Source organism: Cladophialophora bantiana, assembly GCF_000835475.1.
Source record: "Cladophialophora bantiana CBS 173.52 unplaced genomic scaffold supercont1.13, whole genome shotgun sequence".
NCBI classification, from domain to species: Eukaryota; Fungi; Ascomycota; class Eurotiomycetes; order Chaetothyriales; family Herpotrichiellaceae; genus Cladophialophora; species Cladophialophora bantiana.
In genome coordinates this window covers 375,407-401,861 of record NW_015971587.1, presented here as the reverse complement: position 1 = coordinate 401,861, position 26,455 = coordinate 375,407, and the positions used below count along the sequence as shown (strand labels likewise).

The 26,455-nt window shown below is 52.8% G+C and overlaps 8 protein-coding genes across 8 annotated transcripts; 6 read left to right on the top strand and 2 right to left on the bottom strand.

Annotated features, from left to right (window-relative positions):
- Positions 1 to 3,191: 3,191 nt before the first annotated feature.
- On the bottom strand, positions 3,192 to 5,489 carry Z519_08508 (uncharacterized protein; the record flags this gene model as incomplete). The annotated part of the gene is made up of 1 exon (XM_016766236.1): positions 3,192 to 5,489. The coding sequence occupies one exon, from the start codon at positions 5,487 to 5,489 to the stop codon at positions 3,192 to 3,194; it is 2,298 nt and encodes a 765-aa protein (XP_016617394.1).
- Positions 5,490 to 6,140: 651 nt separating this feature from the next.
- On the top strand, positions 6,141 to 7,354 carry Z519_08507 (uncharacterized protein; the record flags this gene model as incomplete). Its single annotated transcript, XM_016766235.1, has 2 exons — positions 6,141 to 6,377; positions 6,428 to 7,354. 2 exons carry the CDS (start codon positions 6,141 to 6,143, stop codon positions 7,352 to 7,354), a joined length of 1,164 nt encoding a protein of 387 aa, XP_016617393.1.
- A 1,093-nt stretch (positions 7,355 to 8,447) lies between these two features.
- Z519_08506 (transketolase) lies at positions 8,448 to 10,965 on the top strand (the record flags this gene model as incomplete). Its single annotated transcript, XM_016766234.1, has 7 exons — positions 8,448 to 8,501; positions 8,560 to 8,608; positions 8,664 to 8,757; positions 8,932 to 9,016; positions 9,079 to 9,373; positions 9,424 to 10,787; positions 10,852 to 10,965. The coding sequence occupies 7 exons, from the start codon at positions 8,448 to 8,450 to the stop codon at positions 10,963 to 10,965; spliced, it is 2,055 nt and encodes a 684-aa protein (XP_016617392.1).
- A 1,108-nt stretch (positions 10,966 to 12,073) lies between these two features.
- Z519_08505 (uncharacterized protein) lies at positions 12,074 to 13,094 on the top strand (the record flags this gene model as incomplete). The annotated part of the gene is made up of 5 exons (XM_016766233.1): positions 12,074 to 12,283; positions 12,356 to 12,445; positions 12,498 to 12,511; positions 12,579 to 12,872; positions 12,932 to 13,094. 5 exons carry the CDS (start codon positions 12,074 to 12,076, stop codon positions 13,092 to 13,094), a joined length of 771 nt encoding a protein of 256 aa, XP_016617391.1.
- Positions 13,095 to 14,147: 1,053 nt separating this feature from the next.
- Positions 14,148 to 16,528, top strand: Z519_08504 (polyadenylate-binding protein, cytoplasmic and nuclear; the record flags this gene model as incomplete). The annotated part of the gene is made up of 2 exons (XM_016766232.1): positions 14,148 to 16,318; positions 16,375 to 16,528. 2 exons carry the CDS (start codon positions 14,148 to 14,150, stop codon positions 16,526 to 16,528), a joined length of 2,325 nt encoding a protein of 774 aa, XP_016617390.1.
- Positions 16,529 to 18,316: 1,788 nt separating this feature from the next.
- Positions 18,317 to 20,042, top strand: Z519_08503 (uncharacterized protein; the record flags this gene model as incomplete). The annotated part of the gene is made up of 2 exons (XM_016766231.1): positions 18,317 to 18,722; positions 18,748 to 20,042. 2 exons carry the CDS (start codon positions 18,317 to 18,319, stop codon positions 20,040 to 20,042), a joined length of 1,701 nt encoding a protein of 566 aa, XP_016617389.1.
- A 2,605-nt stretch (positions 20,043 to 22,647) lies between these two features.
- Positions 22,648 to 24,021, bottom strand: Z519_08502 (uncharacterized protein; the record flags this gene model as incomplete). The annotated part of the gene is made up of 1 exon (XM_016766230.1): positions 22,648 to 24,021. The coding sequence occupies one exon, from the start codon at positions 24,019 to 24,021 to the stop codon at positions 22,648 to 22,650; it is 1,374 nt and encodes a 457-aa protein (XP_016617388.1).
- Positions 24,022 to 25,147: 1,126 nt separating this feature from the next.
- Positions 25,148 to 26,055, top strand: Z519_08501 (uncharacterized protein; the record flags this gene model as incomplete). The annotated part of the gene is made up of 4 exons (XM_016766229.1): positions 25,148 to 25,282; positions 25,342 to 25,617; positions 25,680 to 25,949; positions 26,005 to 26,055. The coding sequence occupies 4 exons, from the start codon at positions 25,148 to 25,150 to the stop codon at positions 26,053 to 26,055; spliced, it is 732 nt and encodes a 243-aa protein (XP_016617387.1).
- Positions 26,056 to 26,455: the final 400 nt, after the last annotated feature.

Below are 26,455 nucleotides of genomic sequence, written 5' to 3'. Positions count from 1 at the left end.
CGTTTGGCTGCAATACGTACCTGCTCGAGCCGAGCTCCCCCCCTGGACTTCAGGCTTCACGATGCAGATTCCAGTCTCCAAAAGTCCAAAGGCCAATCGGGAATCATGACAAAACGCCACATATATCCTGAATTAGAAGGTTCTGCTCATTGATGATGTCCCGCGAACCTGCACGCCTCAATCACACCTGTCAATAACATGCCTTTTGCTTTGAAACTCGATTCTGTGATGTTGTGCCATAGCGCGCTTGGAATGCGACGTTTGTCGCCCATTGGACACCATGTCCATATTGAGGCATGGGATTATCCCAAACAGATGATGCTGGTCTCACTGTATCATCAGTCAGCCTGTTCATTCCAGAGGCCAGCAGGTTGTGTTGAGCATTGGCAAATGTTGGCGGCTAGGATTGATGTTCAATAACCATGTCGTCCGAAGGGGATATTGCACGACCCTAAGGGCTAGAATCAAAGTCATCTATTGCCTCATTTCAAGATCACTTCTGATTCCACATCGTCAAGGAAGGCCAGGTACGCCTATAAGGGACGACTTCGGAGATGCGCATGCACTCCTTCCATATTCCAAACAAGCGGCACCGTTATTCGATCGCCGCTGACCGCATAACTGTCTGTCTGACCACCTCTCTATACAGTATATTCCAAAGTCTGGGTATACAACTTCGATCAGGCCCCGTCAGAAAGCCACAATATCAGGTTACGAACCGTCCCGAACCCAAGAAACCCAGTCAGGCCACATGCTTGACTGCCTTCCAGATCCGTCCGTGGAACTTTCGTTCGCCCACGCACGTCTTACACGAGGAGGTGAGCGCCAGCTTTGTAGCAGCCTGAGCACAAGCGAACCACCTGCCAACCACAGAAAAAAACAATCCTCGGGGACAACTATATGGCGATTACATTGCTATGCGCCCGAGAGTTTCTCCGCATCACGACAAAAGTCGACGAACCAACACACTTTCCGCGGCGGGATTCCGAGACTTCATCACGACCGTTGGGCGCATCCGGCTCCCTCTCCCGCGGCACTGACAAGAGCAAAGACAGCAAGTCGATTGTCAAAAGGGCCTAAGGGCCACAACGCGCACTGCGGGAAGTGCTTGGTTCTGTCAGATGGCGCTGCACCTTAAATCTAACCTCAGCTGCTCTTAATTGGGCGTCGCATGCCGCCTTGCTTTGTGTTTTTCATTCGCTGCGCCGACGAAGGCAGAATGTTTCTGACGCACTAGTGGTCACACGAGATGGCATTATTGTGATGCTGCCGCACGCATGACAGCTATATCCTTTTCAGGCACAAACACCTTTGCTAAGCCGTACGTGCTCACGAGGATGATGCTCCACGCCATTATGAAACTCTATTGCCCCTACCATTCCGTGATTCGGCCCAGTTAAATGCAGGAAAGGTCCCTGGCTCTCTAGTCAAATGTCAATAGGGTTTGACGAGCTTCCCTGAGTGGAAATTGTTCCGCAAAAGGAGTGAAGGCACTCCCGTATTGAATAAGCCCTGGCTACGGTAAGGGTCGGTATCGTGGCCGACCGGTCGTATACAAGGCTACTCCCTTTGGCGGCCTGGTCCACAGCTCAGTATACTATAACCCGTGCCAAGGTCGGTCGCCAGATGACACATCCATGACTCCCCATCTCAGCCCCGTCGGCAGGAGGTTTTCTCTCATTCGAAGTGATGTCAACGAGGGAGATGACACATGGCTCGCGCATAGGTGCGTCTTTCCATTCCTTCCATGCGCTTACCCGCAGCCCACCTTCCAAGACCAATACGATATAGGAAGCGGGTTCCCCAACCAATCCGACACCATGTCTGGATGCTTGGAAAGCCCGGCAAATGCGGCATCATAACATAATAGTGCAGGAACCGCTGTAAGGCTAACGACCAGATAGGTTCGTCTGCCATACTTGGCCAAGCTGAGCAGTGATAATTTACCCTCATCGATACTTACGCTTCGGGTCGCTGACCGGGACGCATCTGTTTCTCTCAACAATTGCGCGCAACAAAGAATCATTTAGAGAATCCGACAAGCATATTTGTTTTGCCGAAGAGGCCAGGGCCACCATTGCCCAGGGAAGGAAAGTCTCACGTGTTGAACATTTATACGTGCGTCGACAAAGGAAGGACTGCCGTCCAGCGCCTGTTCTCCACACTAATTACCTACAAACTGGAACCCGACGGGGATCCAGGCGCGACCGGCCCCTCTTCTTCTTCTTCAATCAATATTTTTGGAGAGAACAAGAGTTTATGCTGGGAGAAAAGCGGGTACGAAATCGAGGTGCAACATCCTCCCGAAAAGAAAGGCAAAACGAGACAACCTCACATGACATGAAACCCAGCCAGCACACACAACTCGAAAAAGGCAACATACAAGCTCTGCATCGGCGATACAAAATTTCCACTGCGGAAGGCCGGGCAGAAAGAGATCCGTCTGCCGCGTATTGGAAGCTTCTAGGCGCGAGTATCATCTGGGTGTTTGACTGATGGCCGTGCCCCCCAAAGAGCCAGGATTGCAGTGTGAGATCATTAACTGTTTCTGGACAGGGTGGCAGTCACCACAGCGGCAGCATGTCGCTATGGCCGATGCCTAAGGAAGCGTCTGGTATGGAGGCGATCATTCGTTGTCCTAGAGGCTGTGTGCGGCCTCCAGCAATCTGACTCAATGACTGATGGACAGATTGAGTGAGTGAGTGACAGCATTAATGATACACAGACGAAGGCTCGCGTGCGTCCAGACTGCTCACAGGGTTCACCGTCACGTTACATTTTCGTGTTGACGACGAACAAGCTGGGCATCAATGTGGCGCGACAGGATCCCATGCAATTGTGTAGGAGCTCATTTCGTACGAGTGACCTATCCTATTCTCATGCCTCATTTTCATTATGGCAATGGCCTTTCTCATTCTCTAGTTGTAAGCCCCGGTCGTAAGACATCAAGGGCGGCCTTTGCTCTCTCATTCTCGAAAAAGAAAGGAGGCAAAACAATAATTCTTTACTGTTTCTTCTTTCGTGGCAGGTTTGCGATTTTTTTTTTTAGTCCCTTTCCTGGCATGTCTCTGGCCGCGTACCTCCTTTTGTCCTGGCTGGGCGATATTACTCTCTCACCTGTTCAATCCCTTGGTATTGTCTTCCTCGCATTCTCGACCCCCTGCCTAAGGCATATTCCTCCAAAGAACCCTTTAAACGACGAAGGGATGACTCAAAACACCGATTAGGTAAAGAAATGCTGCTACTGTGGGCCGGGTATCTCGCGAAAGTGACAACGACCGAAAAACATTGCTGTGAAAGCACGGCGACGCGGCGTTACTTGCGCTGGCGGTCGCATTTCTGCTAGCGGCTGATGTTGGCGGGATGGTTGTTGCGGTAAATACGCCGGTTGGGAGGCTGGTGGGAGGTTGTTGACCTGTCGTATGTTCTCTAGTACCAGCATCTGAGAGCGAGTTTCTGGTGCTGGTTGTTGTACTTGTGGTGTTCAGATTTGATGTTTGGCCTTCTGTCTGCGTCATGCTCGTTACTGTCATCGGCGGGCCGGTGACTATGCTGACCGGCGGCGTGCCAGGCGACCCCGCCATCGTGGTGATCCCTGGATCTGGTGGCTGCCAATCCGCGGCATCGTCGTATAGAACTCCGTTGATAATAACGCCGACGTTGTTCGCGAGCATGTTCTTCTGGTCGGTGTTACAGGTCGTATTGACGGCGCGAAGGTAGCACGTCGGTTCCGCCATTGGAGGTGCGACATTCTGGTACGAGGAATTCGCATCACCAAACGACGAGTATGTCGACAAGTCGGCAGGCATACCCATGCTAATATCTGTCCCCTCAATGATACGCGAAAAGATCGTGAAAGCGGTCTCTGGCTGATAGGCAGGCACCAAGTGACCTGCATCATAGATTCGGCTGAAACTCAGGTTCCCAAACTCTCGAACAACACCGCCGACGTATGTGCTATTTGCCACGATGGGAGCGTAGCCAGCAGCGTACCACGGTAAATAAGATGGACCAGCCGCACCGGCGACGGCGAAGGAAGCTGCTTCTCCTCCTAGCCAGTTGCAGATGTAGTCTCTGTCTCCGTAGATGAGCGCGACTCTGACACCAGAATTGAGAAGATCAACCAGATCTTGAATAATGCCATCTCGTGCATAGTCTCCTGTGGTATTGAAGGCAGTAAAAACAGCCATCGAATCTTGACTATAGTTGACTGGAACACCAAGCGCTTGTTGGACTGATAGCTGGTTCAGATACTCTAAATAGAGCCCCCCAGGAAAGGGATCGAGCATATTTTGAGAAATGTCGTAAAGAGATCGTCCAGATGTAGTGTATGGGCCGACGACATAGGATTCACAGTACGATTGCGCTTGCGAACATGCTTCATTAACCGCATTCACGTTTCCGTAGCCCATCGGGTCGAGGGCGGCTTCTTCTGAACGGCAAAAGGCAGTTTGCTGCTGGCAGCCGTCTGCACTGTTATAGGCGCTTAGAGCGTTGAGTTCTTGAAGTTGCGAGATGGCTTCAATAGCATAGGTGTTCTCGTAGGCGAATTTGGGATGAAATGGCGTCTGAGTGAAAAGATCGATCCAACCATTGATGATTCCCAGTGATTTCAGCGTAATATTGATGGTCGTCTTGGCGAAATCGAAATCCGTCTGACGACGCTCATTCTGACTGCCGAAGAAGGCTCCTACAGCGGGCCCATACTTACCTCCGTAGGATTCTGTGAAAAGGTGGACCTCCGACGTGGGTTCAACGGCTTGTGTGCGAAGAGCAGTGTTGTACTGCGGGAAAGAAGTGAGAAATGTCTGCAGGAAATGCCATAGCGATTGAGCAGCAATTTGGGAGGTGTTGGCTGTGAAAGATGGATTTCCCGATCCGAAGGTGCCATTGAGGAAGGTGTAGGCGGGTTGTGAGATGGGTATCATTGTTGGTGGAACAACGGTGGTTTCGTCGAGCAGATTTAGAGATGTGTTCGTCAGGACATCGTAGGAGAAGCCAACCTGAACGGGCTGGTCAATGAAGATAATGTTGCTACTGCGATCCCAACCCCAGTCTCGCGCAACTGTGCCCAGCTGACCATTGGCAATTTCCACAACTTGACAAGGTCCAACCTCTTGAAAGAGACCAACCATGCTGCTAGAGCCGGGCCCGCCATTGATGAAGACTACCAATGGAGCTGATTCGGGTAACTGCCTCGCTTCAATGAACCAGAAAAAAGTGTTGATTGTGTAGTTTCCCTGACTAGGATCCAAGACATTTGGCGGCAAAGTAATGTAACCAGCGAATTGTTTTTGAGTCTCAAAAACTGTTGTACAAGTCCCGGCAGGGACGCTTTTGTAGGCGAGCGAGACATTCGGATTGACTGGAGAAGGAATTATGACGAGGGAATCATTGGCAGGCAGGGGAGGAAACTGGGCCAGGACGATAGAAGTGTGTGCAAAGAGGCTGACAAGCAGACTGTTCAGCCATCTCGTCCATGGTGCCATGCGCTGCGAGAAAGGCAACGAATTATTCTTCGAGCAAGCCCGTGTTCTGCGCGATCACATCTGCGGATCTTTTTTCCAAGCATCCGGGGTGGGAGGTCATCACCAAGAGTGCGAAAGCCTCCTAACGACTTAATCACAACAAAAATTTCCCGACAACAGTACCAGCTAGGCAAATTGCGGACCAAAGGCTATTGGAGAGCCGATCTTTCGAAAACATCCAACTCTCCGCTGAAAATGCTTCCGTGGCTTGAAGGAAGAGGTTTGACGGCCGGGTCCGATATATGTGTCGTTGCGACCAGTAGAACTTTGCTGAGACCGCCAAAACTGACTTTCTCACAAGGTTTAAGACGAGAGACAACCCAGTGGTGGAATTGAACAACGACAGCGTGTACGTAGCGATCTGAACGAGTGTGTGATATTGATGAAAGCAGAAGAAAGAGAAAGAATGAAGGATGGCCGTTCACATTTTTCGCTTCCCTCTTCGGTTCCTCCCCGCCGGCGCCGTTGACGCCATACCGATGGATGGTGGTTTCTTGGCGCGTTGAAAGTGGATCAAGGGCCGATCGTCCAGCCTCGCCAGGAACCGGAACCCCAGAAATGGACAACCTGAGTCACGTGATATAGCTCCTACCGGCACGTGACTTAAGAAAAATGTCCCCTGCGCGCAAGCCGCAAGAATTTCCAGCGACTCGTGTCTTTGCCGCATTCTTGGTTGATCACAACAGAGTCGATGGTGAGATCGTCTCGACCCCCGATTCGTGCAAAGGCCTATCCATTGTCTTGATTCACGTGGAGGGAATAGCAATGGCTTACAATGGCTACAATGGCTTCAACGACGATGTTATGGACGGGGTCGAGGCCTCAGGTCCCAAAGTCACTGTGAGAGAAGTAAGTCAGCGACTCGTCAGTTTGTTCTGCTCCTGATCTGACCGCGACAGGTCGAACCAGATCGGTGCGATTTTGTCCTACAGTCGTGCTCTCTCGCCCTCGCCAACTCGCTCCGCCGCGCCATGCTCGCCGAAATCCCCACCATATCCATCGATCTCGTCGACATTACTACAAATTCTTCGGTTCTTCCTGACGAATATCTCGCACATAGACTTGGTCTCATTCCTCTTGTCAGCAAAGGCGTGGACGAAAACCTGAATTATGGAAGAGACTGTGATCGCTGCGATGACCATTGCGAATACTGCTCCGTTGTCCTCCGCCTTCACGTTCGATGTTCTCAGGCAGGCACGATGCTGGTTCATGCGAACGACCTCATGGTAGTGAATCCTCGCCAAGATGGTATCGGTCAGCCAGTCATCCGTGATGCTAACGGTACCGGGCCCCTGATCGCCAAACTGAGGCAAGGGCAAGAAATTCAGCTGGAATGCATCGCAAAAAAGGGCATCGCAAAGGAGCACGCAAAATGGGCACCCACTTCGGCCGTAGGCTTCGAGTACGACCCCAACAACAAGCTGCGCCACGTAGACTACTGGTATGAGACTGACGCCAAAGAAGAATGGCCAGTGGACGAGCGCAACGCCACGTGGGAGGGAGATGATTCGGCTGCCGACGCCGCATTTGATCCCGATGCTGTTCCAAGTGCATTCTTCTTCGATGTCGAGGGCATCGGTACCCTCGAACCGGATGATATCGTCCGCGGCGGAATTGAGGTGATCCAGAAAAAGCTGGCTGAGACCATCAAGGTCCTGGGAGGCGCTGAGGCGGCCGGCGTCGACGGAATGAATGGCATCCAAAGTCCCGATGGCTACGAGCCGGCTCCCGCAAATGGAGCATTCAGTTCATACGGCGGACTCAGGGGTGGCACAACGCCTTATGGTGCGACTCCATACGGTGCGGGTGGCTACGGTTCCTACTAGGCTAAGAATGTGTCTGTTTTTGCATAGCGAGGCGTTGGAGGTTTGGCGGCGAGGCCGATTTGCCAGAGGCGAGCATTTATCGGGTCTAGTCAGTCTGGTTTCACTATATTTCCATGGCCTGCCACGTTTCTAGGCGCTGCACTCGCTGCAGCGATCAGTCACATATCCTTCAGGAAGAGGTGACGCTGGAGCTTCCCAGCACCTTTTGTCGTTTTTGACCTTGAGGACATTTTTGGGCTTCTTGCGACGAGATGACAGAAACAAAAAGTTGCAGAAATGATAGAGCTGCACGTGCGGGAAAGCTCGACTTCTCTTTATTCCTCTGAAGCAGCAAGAAGAAGCTTATTAGTCAATCTCAGACAAGCAGAATGCCCACCGAAAGCCAGCAAGCCAGCTTGAATGGGCAAGTGGGAAGTGCTCTACTGACTGGGCCTTTTGAAACGTAGTCAGCATTGCGTGGAACGATTGCTGCCGTAATCAGGCCCTTGTGGACATGCATCCCGTCCTGCCGTCATGAACCATTACTGGCGCGAATGTCGATTTCTTGTTTCGCTCTTGCTGTTGCCTTGTGCTGTCGGAGGGGTTGAGTACGCGCACTGCTGGCTGCGGAATATTTAATACTGACTGGACCCCCGAGGAGCCCGCAGAGAACCCTGTGAGAATCTTCTTTTCCGTTGAGACCCAATAAACCGCCCAACTCGAACCAAGCAGGGAATTCTGGAAACACGAACAGGACGAAACAGCAGCCTGAAGCGTCGGAGGAGAAGCCGCTCGCAAGGCGCCACCAGTCGGATCTTTCGATTTCAGGGTCCCAGCAACCCCAGCACCACCAGTGGCTTCAGACCGCAGCCAGCGTAGCCCCTCGCCTGCCAGACTGCGAAACTGCGAAACCGTCAAACTACGGAACTTCGACTGCCCCGCCATCCCTCCTGGTGACAAACGAAAGTATTAGCCTCAATTGAGCAGTTCCGACAAGTCAACAGCTCAAGCTCGTTCAATTTTTTTTCTCAACAGCCGCTGCACAACCCTCTAGACCTGTTTTCTCTTCTCTATTCACCTTGACTTCCATCAATTCTCACATCAGTCTGTCACAATGGGTTACTCTGATCTCGATTGGAAGGCCATCAACACAATCCGACTGCTTGCGGTACGGTTGTTTGCCCCTCCACCGCCATGTCCAAATCTCCTGACTACTCTTCATCCAGGTCGATGCCACTCTCAAGGCGAACAGCGGTCACCCTGGCGCTCCCATGGGTAGGTCGACCCAATTGACTGAGAGATGAACCGACTCTGACGAGTTTTCTCCTAGGTATGGCCCCTGTGGCCCACGTTCTCTTCAACAAATTCATGACCTTCAATCCCAAAAATCCCGATTACATCAACCGCGACCGATTTGTCCTATCGTGAGTATCACCATATTCGGTTCGTTGACGTCAAGAGGAGAGAGATCGCATACATGGTTAAGAGCAGGTCACAGAATGGTCGCTTGAGGTTGCCTATGGATCTTCCGCCTGGTGTTGAAAGCCTCTTCCGACAGGAAATCATGACATGATGGTTCTGTTGCTGACTTGGCTCAGAAACGGACATGGCTGCATGCTGCAATATGCCCTACTCCACCTCTTCGGTTATGCCGTCTCCATGGACGACCTCAAACACTTCCGAGTCTGTTCTCCCTCCTCCTTTCCCTGCCGGGCCTGCTGTTGACCAAAGCTAACACGGAGTAGCAAGTTGACAGCATCACTCCCGGCCACCCGGAAGCTCATGATACTCCTGGCATTGAGGTGACAACCGGTCCTCTGGGCCAGGGTTTCAGCAATGCTGTTGGTTTGGCCATTGCTCAAGCTCACACAGCCGCTGTCTTCAACAAGCCTGGGTACGAGCTCATCAACAACTATACTTATTGCTTTTTCGGTGATGGCTGCGCTATGGAAGGTGTTGCAAGCGAAGCTGCTTCCACTGCAGGACATTTGCAGCTGGGCAATTTGATTTGCATTTATGACGACAACCATATTTCCATCGGTAAGACAACCTCTTAACGACTACGAACCTCCCGTCACTAACAATCGTAGACGGTGACACCAAGGTCGCTTTCACCGAGGACGTAGTCAAGCGATTTGAAGCCTACGGCTGGCACGTTCAGCATGTCAAGGATGGCGACCACGACCTTGATGGTATCGAAGCTGCGATCAAGAAGGCGAAAGAGGTCAAAGACAAGCCATCCATGATCAAGTTGACTACCACTATCGGCTTTGGCTCCAAGCTGCAGGGCACAGGTGGCGTGCACGGCAACCCCCTCAAGGCTGATGACGCCGCACAAGTCAAACAAAAGTTTGGTTTCAATCCTGAAGAATCCTTCGTGGTTCCCCAAGAAGTATACGATTTGTACCACAAGCACGCCGCCGAGGGTGCCGCCGCCGAGCAGGCTTGGAACGATCTGTTCAAGAAGTATGGAAACGAGTTCCCGGAGCTGGCCAAGGACTTTACCCGCCGTCTTTCCCGCAAGCTGCCCGAGGGCTGGGAAAAGAGCTTGCCGGTGTGGAAGCCAACAGATGCTGCGGTTGCCACCCGCAAGACCTCTGAAAAGGTCCTAGAATGCATTCACGAAGCTGTCCCGGAGTTATTGTCGGGCTCTGCAGATTTGACTGGCAGCAACAACACCCGATGGAAGAACGCCGTTGACTTCCAGCCTCCAAGCCTCGGTATTGGTGACTGGACTGGTCGCTACCTGCGATACGGTGTCCGAGAGCATGGAATGGCTGCTATTATGAATGGTATTTCTGCCTATGGCACTCTTATCCCGGCTGGGGGTACGTTCTTGAATTTCGTGTCATATGCTGCCGGAGCTGTCCGTCTGTCGTCTCTCTCGCATCAGCGAGTTATCTACATTGCCACTCACGACTCCATTGGCCTTGGTGAAGATGGCCCTACCCATCAACCAATTGAGACCTTGGTCCACTTCCGAGCTCTTCCAAATATGATGGTGTGGAGGCCTGCTGATGGCAATGAGACGTCGGCCGCATACTACATGGCGCTGACTTCGACATCTACCCCGTCCATCCTGGCTTTGACCCGACAGAACTTGCCCCAGTTGGAGAATTCGACAATAGAGAACGCCATCAAGGGCGGTTACGTTGCCGTGGAGGCCCAGAACGCCGATATTACCATAGTGTCCACGGGATCTGAGGTCGGAATTTGTGTCGATACAATCAAAGTGTTGAAGGATCAGCACGGGATCACTGCGCGCGTTGTTTCGATGCCATGCACGGAAGTCTTCGACGCTCAGCCCAAGGATTATCAGCTGAAGGTCATTCCCGACGGCATTCCAACTTTGTCCGTCGAAGTCATGTCCACCCTGGGATGGGAGAAATACTCACATGAGCAATTTGGTCTCAACCGGTTCGGTGCTTCTGGTCCCTACAAAGATGTTTACAAGGTTCGTTCCAATTTTTTTTTTTGGTTTTCTTGCTACCCTGTCACTGTGACTGACAACATTGTAGAAATTTGAGTTCACTCCCGAGGGCATCGCTAAGCGTGCTGTTGCTACCGTCGAGTTTTACAAGGGCATGAAGCCCCGATCACCCATCAACCGTGCTTTCCAGCAACTTATCTAGAAAGCTGAGTTGAAACAAGGTACTAGGAGACCCACGATGCGAGCCTGCCGGATCGGATAAGGAGACGTATCAGTCCTGTCTAAGGGAGGGTTGACGTTTGTACCATCCGAGCCAGCACAGGGCCCTGTGTATGATGATTCAATACATGAATTTGATGCGGGTTAGATAGAACAACGCGAGAAAGACAATAAAATACGAATGCAGAGAGATGTCTGAGACAAGGCTCGCCAATCCTCGTGTCTGCAAGTCGGTTGAAATAGACTCGCATGACCATCAGCTTTTGGCGTGCTGACCTCGTACGTACCTGTTTCGCTGTGTCAGAGAGCGCTGAAGTCGGGAACTATTTTCATTTGTGAGGAGAAGGGGGGAAATCCAGACTCCTTCACTGATCTGTCAATGATGCCTCTTCCCCTTTGGCCCCAATAGGAGCAATGTGCAATGGGGACAACGGTCTCGGTGGTCCCGCTAGACGCGCCCTGCATCTGTCGATCAACGCCGTGGCTTTTCGCCTTTCCCGCTCGGATACGGTGCGAAAGCAACTCTACGCGCTGATGGAGTTGATTCAGGGGGATGACCGTCATCTTTAGCCGGTGGCTTGATCTCCCACTCCTCAACCTGGGCGGCGTTTTCCACAACTCTGGATACTTCCAAACCATAGACTGAACGGTTCCCCCCGGCCAAGGGCCTCTGGTGTCCAAAAAGAAAAAAAAGAGAGGAACAGATGCTCTCCTTGTCCAGCAAGCCACTGCAGGGAATTAATTTCCATTCACATCTGTCCATGTGATTTCCGTTGGGCGGTTTCTCTCTGGATACCAGCCACCAACGGTGCCGCCACTATTTTCCTACGTCTCAGAGCCTCAGTTCTCGAGACTTTTCCGTCCTGTTTCTTTTGACGTCTGTTGTCTCCGCTGTCGGCATGTGCACCTCTTCGAAATCATCCAGGCCCCGCAGTTCTCATTTCTCTTCCTGCTCACCCGTTTCTTCGACTTAATACTTTGTGCGATTCCAGCTGCCCATGAGCCAGTGAGACTTAGGAGATTATCGCAGCCAACGCCTTTCCGTCAAACTCACCTGCCGTATCCAACCTGTTTTTCACGTGTATCTAGACATGGCTCCATCCACATGGGTTGTGATCGGAGCTTCCCGGGGCATAGGTCTCGAGCTCGTCCGTCAACTGCTCGATCAGGGGAATCAGGTCATCGCGGCCGTCCGTAGCCCAGAGACCGCAAACCACATCTGGCAGTTGTCTGCTAAACAAACGAGACCCGCGGCCTGCCTCATTGAACAGTGCGACGTCACCGATGAATCGAGCATTGATGTAAGTCGCGGCCACATCACTTGGGCACACGTTTGAGGCGCTATCATCCACCGAGACTGATGCAATGGATAGGCATTTGTGAGTGCAATGGGGAGGCTGGTTGCGAAGGGAATGCGGCTCGATAATATTGTCTTGAATGCCGGCATCTTGAAATATCCTAATGTACGAGTACATGCGCATTTGCGCGTCCCGAAAAGCTAATGGAGAGTATCAGAGAGCCACCGAGATGTACGGTCCAGAATCTCCCAAAGACCTACTTCCGATAGATGAGGTACTGATAACCAGCGGAGCGCAGATCCTTTACCGACTTCGCGCAGCACCTACATACGAACACCATTGGGCCTATCATCATTGCACAGAAATTGCTAAACCTGAGCAGCACAGCACCTCCGTCCAAGGTGATCTTTATTTCCTCCGATTCCGGGTCCACAGCATTGTTTAGAGAGCACGAAGACGGATTTGGCGCCTATGCGGCCAGCAAGGCTGCGCTGAATCAGATGCTCAGACATATGGCCGCAGAGCTGAAAAGAAAAAAGGGCAAGTACGAGGATGTCTGCGTGTTGGCCATGCATCCTGGTGAAGTTCAGACGTGAGTCTCAATCACCACACCATTCCCGCCGACCAAGCGATGCTGACATGGGTTGCCAGTGACATGGCAAACATCGACCTGGACTGGGAAGTAGAAGGAATTATTACCCCTGAGGAAAGTGTAACGAAGATGTTGAAGGTCATTGGAGAGAAAAGCAAAGATGACAGTGGGACATTCTGGTGCTGGGATGGAAGGGTAAAGCTGAAACACGCCAATCTGTGAATTCTTATCAAGCTAACAACGTCTGAAGAGGCATCCCTGGTGACCGTCGAAATCCTCGTGGAATGAGTCAGTCCATTGGAGGGATCGAGGGGTGGTACTGCGTCTGGAGTGCAGGTACGGCAAACACACAGGAACCGCAGTACGAGGCATGCGGTTCGAATGCTCTGGTGTCGGCGTATCAGGCCCAGAACGTTGAGGACTGTACGGAGTAGCGTGTTCCAGATGCATGTGCCCAACTGCCTCCGCAGAAGATGTGACAAGCGAAAGAGACCCAGAAGAATCAAGGCTTAGTTGCAGTGTCGGTTGGATAGCGCGTGGCTATGGAAGCTTCCAGTGCATGTCAAGTGCCTCCTCGTAGGTAATGTAGCCGCAACAAGGCTGACAGAACATGGCCACCTGTTGACAAAGAACGCCGACTTGCAGAGCGCAAGGCAAAAGTGAAGAATTCGTTCGGCGGCGGCCGCGCTTACCGCAACGGGAATAGCGTGCCTGCCGCTCAACTTTTTGATTGCCTGACTTTTTGGTCTGATTTTCGACCGCTTCCCTCGACCACCACCACCAACTTTTCCCCTACAAACCTTCCACCATCAGCTTTCCTCTCTGCGTCGTCTGCTATCCTTGCAGTCGATTGCTATTCTCCCCCCTTCCCCCATAAAATACTCGTGAAGTCACCAAAAAAAAGTGAAAAACCCCCTCAAAAACCCAGAGTCGTGCGGTAAGTCGTCTCGTGGCCCTTGGCTGCGCAACCCTTTTTCCCTCTGCACGGTACGAAACTCAGAGGGAAAGGCGAACAACGTCTGACGCACATGACAGTGCTCGACTTTAACAACATATCCCTTACCAAGGCATCACCAAGGCATCACCAAGGTTGCTCAGGACAAACTGTCAATCCCCTCGTTCTCGTTACCTCATCAACCAAGCCCGGAAAAGTCAACCAACAAAGTGAGCGCTCTCTTTGCCCCGTTGTCGCCGGCCGACGGGCGTCGGTCCTGCAACTTTCCTATCGGCGCAGCCTTCACCCGAATCTATTCTGACTATGTTTCACAGCGAAAAATGTCTGCTGCAGACGTCTCCAACGCTGCTCCGGTCGCTGGCCAGAATGGCACCCCCGATGCTCCTACTCAGAACGGCGCACCTGCCATCGATACCAATGTTGCGCCAACTGGTGCCACCGGCGATGATGTCCCTACACCCTACTCTGCGACTCCCAACACCGCGCAGCACTCCGCCTCGCTCTATGTCGGCGAGCTCGACCCCTCTGTCACCGAAGCCATGCTTTTCGAGTTGTTTTCCTCTATTGGCCAAGTTGCTTCCATCCGTGTCTGCCGCGACGCCGTCACCCGCCGCTCCCTTGGGTATGCCTACGTCAATTACAACAATACTGCTGACGGTGAGAGGGCTTTGGAAGATTTGAACTACACTAGCATCAAGGGCCGCCCGTGTCGTATCATGTGGTCTCAGCGCGATCCCGCCCTCCGTAAGACTGGACAAGGTAATGTCTTCATCAAGAACTTGGATGCCGCGATCGACAACAAAGCGCTTCATGATACTTTCTCCCAATTCGGCAACATTCTCAGCTGCAAGGTGGCCCAGGATGAGCTTGGAAACTCAAAGGGATACGGTTTCGTCCATTACGAGACCGCCGAGGCTGCCAATCAGGCTATCAAATCTGTCAACGGCATGCTGTTGAACGACAAGAAAGTCTTCGTTGGCCACCACATCGCAAAGAGAGATCGCCAGAGCAAGTTCGAGGAAATGAAGGCCAACTTCACCAATGTCTACATCAAGAACATCGATGAGTCGGTCACTGACGAAGAATTCACCAAGCTGTTCGAGCCCTACGGCACCGTTGTCTCGGCCACCATCACTCGCGACGAGAATGGCAAGAGCCGTGGCTTCGGATTTGTCAACTTTGGCAGCCACGAATCTGCCGCCAAAGCTGTTGACGAGCTCAATGACAAGGAGTTTCATGGCAAGAACTTGTATGTTGGACGCGCTCAGAAGAAACATGAACGTGAGGAGGAGCTCCGCAAGCAGTATGAAGCTGCACGCATGGAGAAGGCTTCCAAGTATCAAGGCGTCAACTTGTACGTCAAGAACTTGGCTGATGATGTGGATGACGACAAGCTTCGTGATCTGTTCAGCGGCTATGGAACCATCACATCTGCCAAGGTCATGCGCGACACAGCTGAGCGTACTGCATCCCCTGCTGCCGACAAGGACAAGGAGAACAAGAAGGAAGATGCTGAGAAGGGTGATGATGAGCAGAAGACTGAGAGTGAAGGCAAGGAAGAGACAAGTGAAGAGTCCAAAGAAGCCAAGAAAGAGGGCAAGCCTGGCCAGAAGATGTTTGGCAAGAGCAAGGGCTTCGGCTTCGTCTGCTTCAGCAACCCGGATGAGGCGTCCAAGGCAGTCTCTGAGATGAACCAGAAGATGGTCAACGGCAAACCGTTGTATGTTGCGCTCGCTCAACGCAAGGATGTTCGCAAAAGTCAGCTCGAGGCTAGTATCCAAGCACGGAACACCCTTCGTCAGCAGCAACAGGCTGCGGCTGCTGGTATGCCGCAAGGCTACATCCAACCCACTGTTTTCTACGGGCCAGCTGGACAGCAATTCCTCCCCCCGGGGGCGCAGCGTGGAGGTATGCCCTTCCCTGGTCAACCTGGTCTGGTCATTCCCGGTATGCAAGGCGGCCGTGGACAATTCCCTGGCGGTTTCCCACAGCAAGGCCGTGGCATGCCTCAAGGCCAACAGCTTCCTCCGAATTTCGGTCTGCCTGGACAGATGCCATTTATCCAGAATCCTGCTCTGGTCAATGGTATGTACAATAACCCTCAAGCCTTGGCCCAGATGCAAGCTCAGATGGGACGTGGCGCCGGTGGTCGTGGACAGATGCAAGGCATGCAGGGTATGCCTCCGAACATGCAGAGCATGGCTGGCGTGCGTGGCGGTGGTTTCCCGCAAGGTGGCCGAGGTGGCATGCAGAACATGGCAGGCGCTCAAGCAGGCGCTCGGTTGCCTCCACAAGGCCGTGGACAGATGATGCCCGGCCGAGAAGAAGTACCTGCCAGTGGTCTAAGCAACCTTGCTTCTCTGCCTCCCAACCAACAGAAACAAATGCTTGGTGAAGCGATTTACCCCAAGATCCAACAGATTCAACCGGAACTTGCTGGCAAGATTACTGGTATGCTTTTGGAAATGGACAACTCCGAGTTGCTGGCATTGTAAGTTATAATTGCTGCAGCACGATATTTTGGTTGATGACTAACATTTCTTGCAGGATTGACGACGACAGTGCTCTTCGTGCCAAGGTGGAGGAAGCCCTTACTGTCTACGACGAGTACGTCAAAGGCCGTCAAACTGCCGGTGACGGTCCCAACGGCACGAAAGAGGAGGATGGGTCCAAGGCTGAAGGCGGCGAAGCGACGGCTTAGACGATCTGGCCCGGACTACTCTTACTGTCTTAACACAACTTTTTCAACCCAAATTGCACGATCACTGTACTCGACTTGGGCAAGATGCCTTTCTACCAAAAGTTCTGATACTGCAACATGTTAGCTGAGTGCTCTGCAATGGGCCTCCGGACCATGGAGCTGGACTGGATTGCAGTGGCGGTGGCAGGCGAATGGCGTCCTTTCTCCCGAGCAGATGGGTCCCGATTGTGCTCAAGGTGGCTCGGTGATTATGAGCTTCTCTTGTTGTTTGAGTGTATGATAGACTGGCGATATGCTTCCCCCTTTTCTACATGGGCCAATGCACTACGCAGTATCTCCTGAAGATGCTTGGTTGTACTTCGTGTACCCGGGTTCCCTGCTGGAAAACCGGAGATAGGTTGCATCTTTGCCATGCATAGATAGATTCCCCCTTAATGAGATGGCTCCTCTGTTTGAACTTGTGCCTTGCAGTCTTGTTTGTTTTGTGACAAGCGGAGTTGAGTGTACGTGGCGCAACAATACGATGGGGTGGCTTCGCCCCCTGCAGGTCAACAATATGTACCTCAGACTTGCTCAGACTCCGTCCTCCTGCACCTGGCCGACGGTGGCCTTTACTCATTGTACACGACATTCCTTTTTTGGTTCCCAATGATGTCGACAGTGTCTATCTCTGCGCTGTGGAGCGTTCGGCCTATATGGTCACTTTTGGAGTGGAGCGCTGCCGTCGCCTGTACAAGTGGACAACTCGTCGACCAGCGCCCCAACTTTCCTTCCTTCTCCCTCCCGCTGACGTCCTCAACATCCTTCAAACTCGTATTTGCTGCATTTGAATCTTCGCTTCCATCATTCTTTCATCCAGATCTGCTTAGTTGCTGCCATATTGGATAGATCCCTTCATGTTGTCAGTAGAATCGCCGCGAATTCACACCTGGCTCTCACAACAAGGTCTGTGACAGAAATCATCCAACAACAGATTTCGATCCCCTTAAAAAACAAAGAGCAAGGAACATTTTTTCTCACTCCCATGGACTCTTTGTCCGTACACCTGTACCCTCATCCCAAAGCGTGTCAGGGAACGTCTGACCGTCGACATCACAGTTTGAGCGCTTGCCCTAAGCCGTACCAGCACCTCGCAAGTTTCCCAATTTAACAATCAAGACATCATGACATCAATCATATTCGCCATCAAGATCATGTCGTGCATGTTGATCCCGGTCGGTTGCATTGATGGCCTCCGTACGCATCAGTGTGGTCGGCCAGCTGTCGTGCGGCTAGTTTTCCACATGATCTCAAGCAAGACCACCGAGGTCATGATCAAACCTGTCTTTGAGCACGGCAGGCAAGGGCTTTTGGACGGCCGATGGCTTATTACATTGTCAATTGGGCCCAGCAAGCCTCGCCGACAATGTTGCCGCTGTCGTTGGCGGAGGCATGCTGAACGAGAGATCATGGAACGGAAGACTCATGCATGACCTCAGCCGATATGGCCAAGAGAAGCCCAAACAATCTCTCTGCACAAAGGAACCTTGGAAGCAAACACGCGAGCTTCTTCACCTACCGCCAAGTCGTCTTCTTCAGTCGCCAGAGCCTCGCTCCGCTCGCGTCAGGCTGTGAGGCTGCAGGACTTGTCAACGGGTACGGCAGAAGGAAGAGGAAGTTTGGGGAAGTTCAACACACCGAAATGCCTGCGGTATCCATCACTCGCTGATAATCTCACAAAGCTCCTGCTCTTCGCATCGATCCTCATACCTACACATACCTACCCGCCAGGAACCCATTGCTATGACAATGTCTGGAGACGACAGCCCCCTGTTCCTCCCCTCTTCTCCCCCTCCCCATCTATCCAGGAGCCCTGATGCTGAAGTGCCGATGCTGGTTCAGAGAGCGCAAGGCGTTGAAACTCTGAGCCCGGCATTTGACAACTTCCTTGTCTCATACAATCATGCATTTTTTGATCTCTTCGAGCGCCAAATCGAACTGATCAAATCCCGTTCGCAGGCGTTCAAAGATGGCCACGTCAGTGTCTTCGACAAGGTGTTGTTGATTCTCACAGAGAATGGAAACAATCTGAACAACCCGGCAGCGATCAGCTTCTATAGCAAAGAGTATCTGAACATCGATATCAGCGCCTCTGCTCAGGAAGTAACATCAAGGCTCCAGCAGACTGTGGAAGTTTCACAGGCGTTGCGTCAAGGTATGCGAACTCCAGCTCCGTCCAGTGGCTGCTTATCTGATGAACCTGGTTCCAGAACTGTCCTTGGATAAGACCAATATGGTTCAGAGAGGATCTAGGGCTCTAGGTCAAAATCCTGCTCGACTATTTCCCGTCAACCCAAACCTACGCAAGGACATGGAACCCAGATTGGCAGTGCTGTGGTCCGTGTATGAGACTGCCCGAGCAGAGTATCTCGCCGTACTCGATAAGAACGACAATGAAATGGCAATCAAGAGAGCCAAATTCCTCCGTGACACGGCTGAAAACATCCTGCTATATCTCGAGAACAGAAATGCTGATCCTCTGATGGTCGCGGAGCTTGAAGGAACATTTAATCATGCCAAAAACACCGTTGTTTGCTTGACTGGTGGCAAGAAACGCAAATTCGATAAATCAGACATGGATCAAGTCAAGGGCACGCCGCGTGGACCAAGTCTGCCGTTCAGGAAGTTGAGATCCCGTGGGGGTGGTGGAGTCGGCGATGCAGCTGCTTACAAGCGTCCTCATCGTCCAGATACTTCAAGCGGCCATACTGGCGAGATGAAAAGCTCTTACGGATGGGGCAGCTCTGATCTCCCCAGTGGATATGGCCAGCCATACCGGGCAAGATACCCTGACCCATACCGGTACCAAGAGCGCGGCCCACATCCTTCCGAGCATGCTAGCGCACCAGCAAGAGACTACGAACGCGGTTATGACAATGACGAGGCAGGATACAGCTTAGGTATTGGCTCATACAATGCCTCCGTTTCCAACAGCTACCAGGATCGCGGCGTCAGCGACGACTGCGCAACTGGAAACCCATCGGACGAACGCGCCTCCTCAGAGTACTCGGAGTATCTGGACACGATTGAACGCGACCGCGAGCAGCAGCACGGAAACACGACTCGCTCCAAATCAGCATCTCGAAAGCGCGACCCACCACGTCGAGAAGACCAAATGCGAGACCAAAGCCGTCATCGTCGACGCTCGAGGTCGCCAGCAAATGATCGAGGACACTTCGACCACCGGGCATACCCCCGCGACCGAAAATACGAGCAGGAGCGCGACAGAGACCACCACCGCCGAGCCAGCGCGAGCATTGGCGGACGTCCCCCAAAGTTCCCTCCCTTGACCACCGGCCGTGGATATGGACACAGCTACGGCTCGGTTCTCTACGGCTACGACTATGCCAACGCCAGGGCCAGGCTGGTTGATTCGTACGTGCCTAGTCGAGATCGCAGTCGTACTCGCAGCCGCAGCCGCAGCCGCAGCCACAGCCACAGCCACAGTCGCGGCCGTGGTCGACGTCGCTCTTAGCGCGGTTGAAAGTATGAGGTGTGAGATGTGAGACGAAACGGTGCAGTGAGCCTCCTCGAACGAAGGAAAGGTGAACAAGAATGAGAGAACTGAGGAGGAAATCAGCTAAACATCATGCGGACACGGAGAGAATACAGACGTCTAAAGATGACCGAATGAGCGGCGAGGGTGAGGATGTTCTCGCTGGACGAAACGTGGGGATGGGGCTTGCGAGGGATCATCCATTTGTATGTGCATGCGTGCATAAGCTGTCACTATTCGAGGAGGGAAATCCTGTACCAACATTTCTGACGCTGGCGCTGACGAGAGAGAGCAAGATGGACAATGTGAGTGAGACGGAGAGACGGGGCTACAACCTCCAATGAGCTCGGAAGTACTGTACATAGCTCAACAGGGAGTTCAAGTCTCACAAGTCGCTTCTTTTTATCGATTCTCGTATGGCGGTAAAAAGAGTAGGTCAACTTGGTATTCAGTATACAATGTGATATAAGACGAGAGACAAAGGGATCGAAAGGATGCGGGAGAGCCTGCTATAGCGTTTGTCTACCGACAGCTGCCTACCGTATTATTCCCCAAGAAGGTTACGGGACTAGGGTTTGCCGAGGCCGCGAGCATCGTGCCAGTTTGTATCGTGATAGTTACGCTCGCCGGTCTTCTCCTCGTGGACGGATCAGAATCAGAAAGAAGAACAATTTAGGTGAAAAATGGCATAAGGCTGAAGATAAAATCGATTGTCCGGATGTAATACGTACAGTAGTGTCACCCCGAACATATGAATTATTGGGTCCGCGAAACGTAGCGCACTACAGGGTACAGTACGGATAAGGACATGGTGGGAAGGCAACCTACCAGAGCCCTTGTCTTCGCTCGTACTGGGGCACACTATTCGCTGTGTTCTTACATAGCATAGCCACTCCGAGGGGGGGCCATTCGGGGCGATATGCCATGTCGTGGATTTTTCGGGGTATTCGAGTCAACAGCCTCCCACTCGGGCTGGCTGATGCTTCTCGTCGAATTCAATATCTATAAAGGAAGCAAGGGAGGGAGGCGACCTCCTATTATCATTTTTTAACAGTCATCCACCTGGCGCAATCACCTATCCCGCACCCGAGCTCTAAGCCTGATATCATGGTGGGATCTACTTCGACTGTCGAGGACCTGGGTGCTTATATCAGTCTTCGTCCTCTTCGCCATGCTGGATTTGTCCGCGAGGGATCCTATTTCGGTGGAGTATCTTAAACCTGTTGGTGGGCCGTAACAGGGTACATGCATTTGCACCAAAAGCTTTCTGAGAAACCAGCCAACGACTGCCACTAGCGATCCCCATCCCTCAACTCACGAAGAGGGCCGTGATGCGCCCATCGAACTGGGTGATTTCCGTCGGCCCAGAGAAAATCGAAACACCAGATCAGAAAACTCAAGACCTGGAACAGAGAGGTCTGGGTAATACCACGCCCAATCCACGAGATTGATGGGATTCATGCCAAGACCTTTTCTCCTGAGGAGTTCAATCCCTTCGAGACGAGGATTCGATGAGCCATTGGCCTCGACATCCACTGCGCTCCTGGCGCACGTCGCTCACGTTGTTGCTTCGATTTTGTCAACTGACTACTTGCTGCGCCCATGCAAGCCTGAAGATGGAACTTGGCTTGGATGGGGTCCAACGGGTCTGATAGTCTTGGCGATCCTTGATTGTAAGGAATAACCAGGATACTCGTAGCTCCTATGAGGACTCTGACGGCCGACATGACCGATTGCTGAACATGGGCAAATGGGCATTTGATGTCGAGCTGATTGAAGCATAAGCACCCCTTTCTTGTAATCTGCCATGGCTGACTGGAGTCGAGACGAATCAGTTCGAGGCAGCAGGACTGCACAGTCTGATTTTGTGTTGGAAAGACCCGTGTGGGAAAGAAAAGCCATCGTTGGCTCACGCACCTGAGATCAGGTTAAGGCTGCCCAGCCCACAGGCCATCCTGCACTTGTCGCATAGCCTCTCATTCACCATTCTCGACTACCAAGCCTGTTCGATCCCAGTTTACAATTACGGCACGAAGATCCTGTTGGCGCCAGGCAGGCCGACGACTTTGCAAGGCGCAGTCATCGCATTTACTGCCTGCTTTGACCGTCCACTACTCAGCCGCAAGGCGGAAAAGAAGCAGTGAAGCCAAAGTTAGTTGACACACCGGGGAGCGCCGGGCGGCCACGCAATCATTTTTCAAGTCCTTTTGTACACTAGCAAAGAATCACAGCAACCATGAAAAAGGGAGAACCCCTTCTCTCAATCATAATCCATGACACGGGTGACTGCTCACCCCGGCTCGCGTGAGTCGGGGTCAGCTAGGGGTGAGGTCAGTGTCGATTTGCCATCTCTTGGCAACATGAACGATCGGTACAGGAACTCATCGCAGATATCATCTGCATCCCCATTCCATGCCTCTGCCTCTCTGAAACGAATGTAGGCATACTCGTACATGTTTGGTTTTATCATTCGCGATCTCACAGTCATGGAAAAGATGCCCGACTGAAAGGGTGAACACTCTCGGATTGATGGCTCCCTTCTGATGACTTCGAAATGTATAGGCTCGACAGAGACACCTACCTTTCAAATCTGACGGATGACATCCACGCCCTGCAGACAAGGGCCATCATCGCCGAGAGGGTCTGAAACTCGACGGTGTCCTATCCCTCGACCAAGCTGATACCCAGCCATGGTTGGCGTGTGAGGCAAGGGCGTGTTCGTGGCTAACATCAACATGACGGAATCCTGGAGCGAGCTTGTATCCACGACTCGGCCACCGTGTGCTTCAGCGAAGGACAATGTGGGCGTGTCCGATCTGCGGCGCCGGAAGATCGATGAGCGAGACGGCTGGTCCTGCGACTCGCCCGACTCGGAATTGTTAGTGTTCGGATTGGTGGAGGCAGAATCTTCGAGGCGGGCTCTGGCCAGGGCTTTGCGAACGGTTTGTCGGAAATTGTCGCGCGTTCCGGTTGCGGGAGAGCAGTTGTTACGGTGCGGGTATGTTTCAGTGCTGGCTCCCGTCAGGTATGCTTCTCTCGTACATTGATATTCGTCCTCCGCATCTCGGTGGTCACTGATGATTCCAGGAATGCTATGAATGGATTGTAGGGTGGCAGGGTTGGTTTGAGCGTAAAATCGTGATTGAGAGAGCTTGGGTAGTCCGATGCCAGCCACGATACGTGAATCAGACACTCTGCGATTTTGCAACTCCCAGATTGGTGGCAGTTCGATTGGACTGTTCAGGACCTCTTCGAGAGACTGGTAGGCGCGCTCGCGGTAGGTTGGGCGGCATGTAGGGCAGATTTTGAAGCTACAAAGCTGGACACATGGTAGCCTGTGCTGCTGCGGCAGCGGATCAGCCGGGGCTGATGGCTTCGGTCGGGGCGCTGGAGGAGGGATTGATGGCTCGGACATCCAGACCTTCTGCAACTCTTTCCAATCGTAAGCCGCCTTTATTTCTTCGTCGAGCTCGGTCGAGGAGTTGGTTGAGAAGGTGGTGCTTTGCGGCAGAGTGGAAAAGGTTCCATGGTCGTCGGTGGATGAGGAGGTGGAAGCGGTGGTGAAAGTCGAGGCTGTGGCAGGTCTGCTCTCATCTGGCTCAAGCGGGGAGAGGACGAGATCCCTGACCATTTCCTTCTGCTCAATCACTTTCTTGACCTCTTGAGGAGTGTACTGGCCTTCTCCAATGGCCTTGATGATTGGACTGCTGAGGGAATGACTGGTGACCTCCTGACCCAATGCTCGGCCTCTTGGGAGAGCAGGCTCGTCTGTGAAGTCGGATTCGGGCAAGAAGCCGCCGGTGTCTTGGGTGCAGCGATAGAGCCATCCGATATTTGGGTGTTTGTGGCAGAGTGAGCATTTGAAGGAGCCGTGGGGATCGTACAGACGGGTCATGGTCATGTGGGTGCACGGATTGCGTCTCTCAGGACCTAGAGTGTTCGTGCGCAGGAGAGGCATGGTGGGAGGAGTGGGAGGGAGGGCGATTGAGGACGGTGGAAAGCATGACACTCGAACAACAGACGGGACGACAGTGCGAGAAGTGAAATAAGTGAGAAGTGAGAAGTGAATGGGGGTGAAGTCAATGCAGGGAGGGAGTGAGTGGGAGGTGGCAGCAGGAAGGAGCAGCTCATCTTGCCTGCGGCCTCTTCACCAGGTCTTCTCGCATCTCCTACATTTCTCCTTACAACATGTTCTCCTCTTCTCTTCAGTTACCGTTCATCGACACAGGCCCAGAGAGGTTCGTGTGCCATCCATGGCCCGCTGCTCTCGCTCTTTGGTCTGCCTGTCTGTCTGTTTCTTCCTTCTTACCAAGCCCACCGATGCGACGTCACTGCCAATAGAATGTATACCGTCACTGCACTCACTATACGCAGCCCATGTCTCGACGACGATGGTGTTTACCAGTAGCTAAGTGAGCTCAGGCAACACGGGTCAACTGGGTGTGTTTATGTCTTGGCAGCGCGGGACGGGCCTGGCTGGCTCGATTGGGTTGGCGCGCCCTGCATCGAGATTGCCAGCTTGCCAGCTCACTCAATGCTCAACTCTCACTGCTGCCACCCGCCGACAACCCACCGACACCAACTGCCTCAGCTGCCTCCAGCCTCCAGCCTCCAGCCTTTAGCCTTCGCTGCACACCGAGACCCCAACTCCCTGCGCTCTCCCTTTGCTCCCCTTGGACTCCCTCCTCGGTCCGCCCATTTCTACGAGGGAGAGAAAACTCCAGAGACGCGTTGCTCCCCCCCGTCTTCTCAAACTGCCCGCCCGATCAGAATTCTGTTCACCAGTCCTTATCAATCATCTTCATATTACTCCGTTCCCTAGTAAGTGTCGCGTTCCCTCTGCCTTCCCAACCCTCCGCAAGTCAAGTCTCCCAATCCCCACCACCAATCCGTATCCCGTACCAGGGCCTCGGCATCCCAGGGTTATGTCTTTTGTCAACAACACCCTCGTCAGCCGCTGATTGTGCCTACTTCCATCTCACATCTATCTTCCTTTACCTCGACCGCCAAATCTACTGACACAGCCTGCTGCAGCGTTCATTCTCTCCCCTCCTGAGCCCCCTGCATTCTCAGCGGGCGCCGCCATGTCCGTCAAATTCGAGCAAGAGCAGGTCCGAACGACGACGGCGCCTCTCGCGCCCGGTGGTCGCGATGAGAGTACCGCCCACAAGATTGGCGAGGCCTTGACTGGTGGAAAGCAACAGACAGGTTATCTGGCGGTCCGAAATCCATCCCGCACCCTCTCCCGTTGAATGCGCCGCTCATTCTTGCGCAACAGGCATACCTAAGACAGCTTCAATCCAACCCTCTGCGCACAAAGATGCTGACCTCCGGCACACTATCTGCATTGCAGGAGTTGTTGGCTTCATGGCTGGCCCACGACAAGAGCAAGCACGGTCACTATTTCTCCTCCAGAATCCCGAAGATGGCTGCCTATGGCGCCTTCATCAGTGCTCCAATGGGTCACGTCCTGATCGGACTGCTCCAGTGGGTTTTTGCTGGCCGCACCAGCTTGAAGGCAAAGATTCTTCAGATTTTGACGAGCAATTTGGTGGTGCGTTCACAGCCTCGCGTGCTTCACTTCCATCGATCGGCTTCTCATGACTTCTAACTTAGATTGCGCCAATCCAAAACACTGTTTACCTCGCCTCCATGGCCATCATCGCCGGCGCCCGTACCTGGCATCAAGTCCGCGCCACCATCCGTGCCGGCTTCTGGCCCGTCATGCGCGTCAGTTGGATCACCTCTCCGCTGGCGTTGGCATTCGCCCAGAAATTCCTCCCGGAGCAGACCTGGGTGCCATTTTTCAACGTCGTGGCTTTCTGCATTGGCACCTACATTAACACTCACACCAAGAAGAAGAGACTCGCTGCTTTGAGGAAGAAGGTAGTTCTGTTCTCCACCTTTGTACTGTGTAAGGTGTGGCTAATGAAACCTGTAGCATTACGGCGATGGACGAAGCTCTTCGGGACGTCCGGATGAGCGCTACTAGATGCAACACCGCTAACCAAGGTCTGGGGGACAATGGCACACCACCGGACGTCGGTTGACATGGTTATATGCCAAGGGAGATGCGTAAAGTAATGAGGCATCAGATTGAAGTGAGTTAAACAGGAATCAGGGCCGGAATTGTCTGCACTCACCTCGCGGAACATGTAGGAGTTTCGGGCATCTGTGCGTTCCAATGATCGAGTTGAGGTATTGAGCAGTATCGTCTGAGGGGGGTACATTAATGCTTTTTTGGGACAGCGCTTGCGCGCGTGTCAAGTTGCCTCGTTTTGCCTACGCCCATATCCGCATTTTTTTGGTAGAAACTCTTGGCTCCGACGGTATCTACATAGTGACATACTATCCATCATTTATGCAAAGAGAGAGTAACCACGGAACCGAGC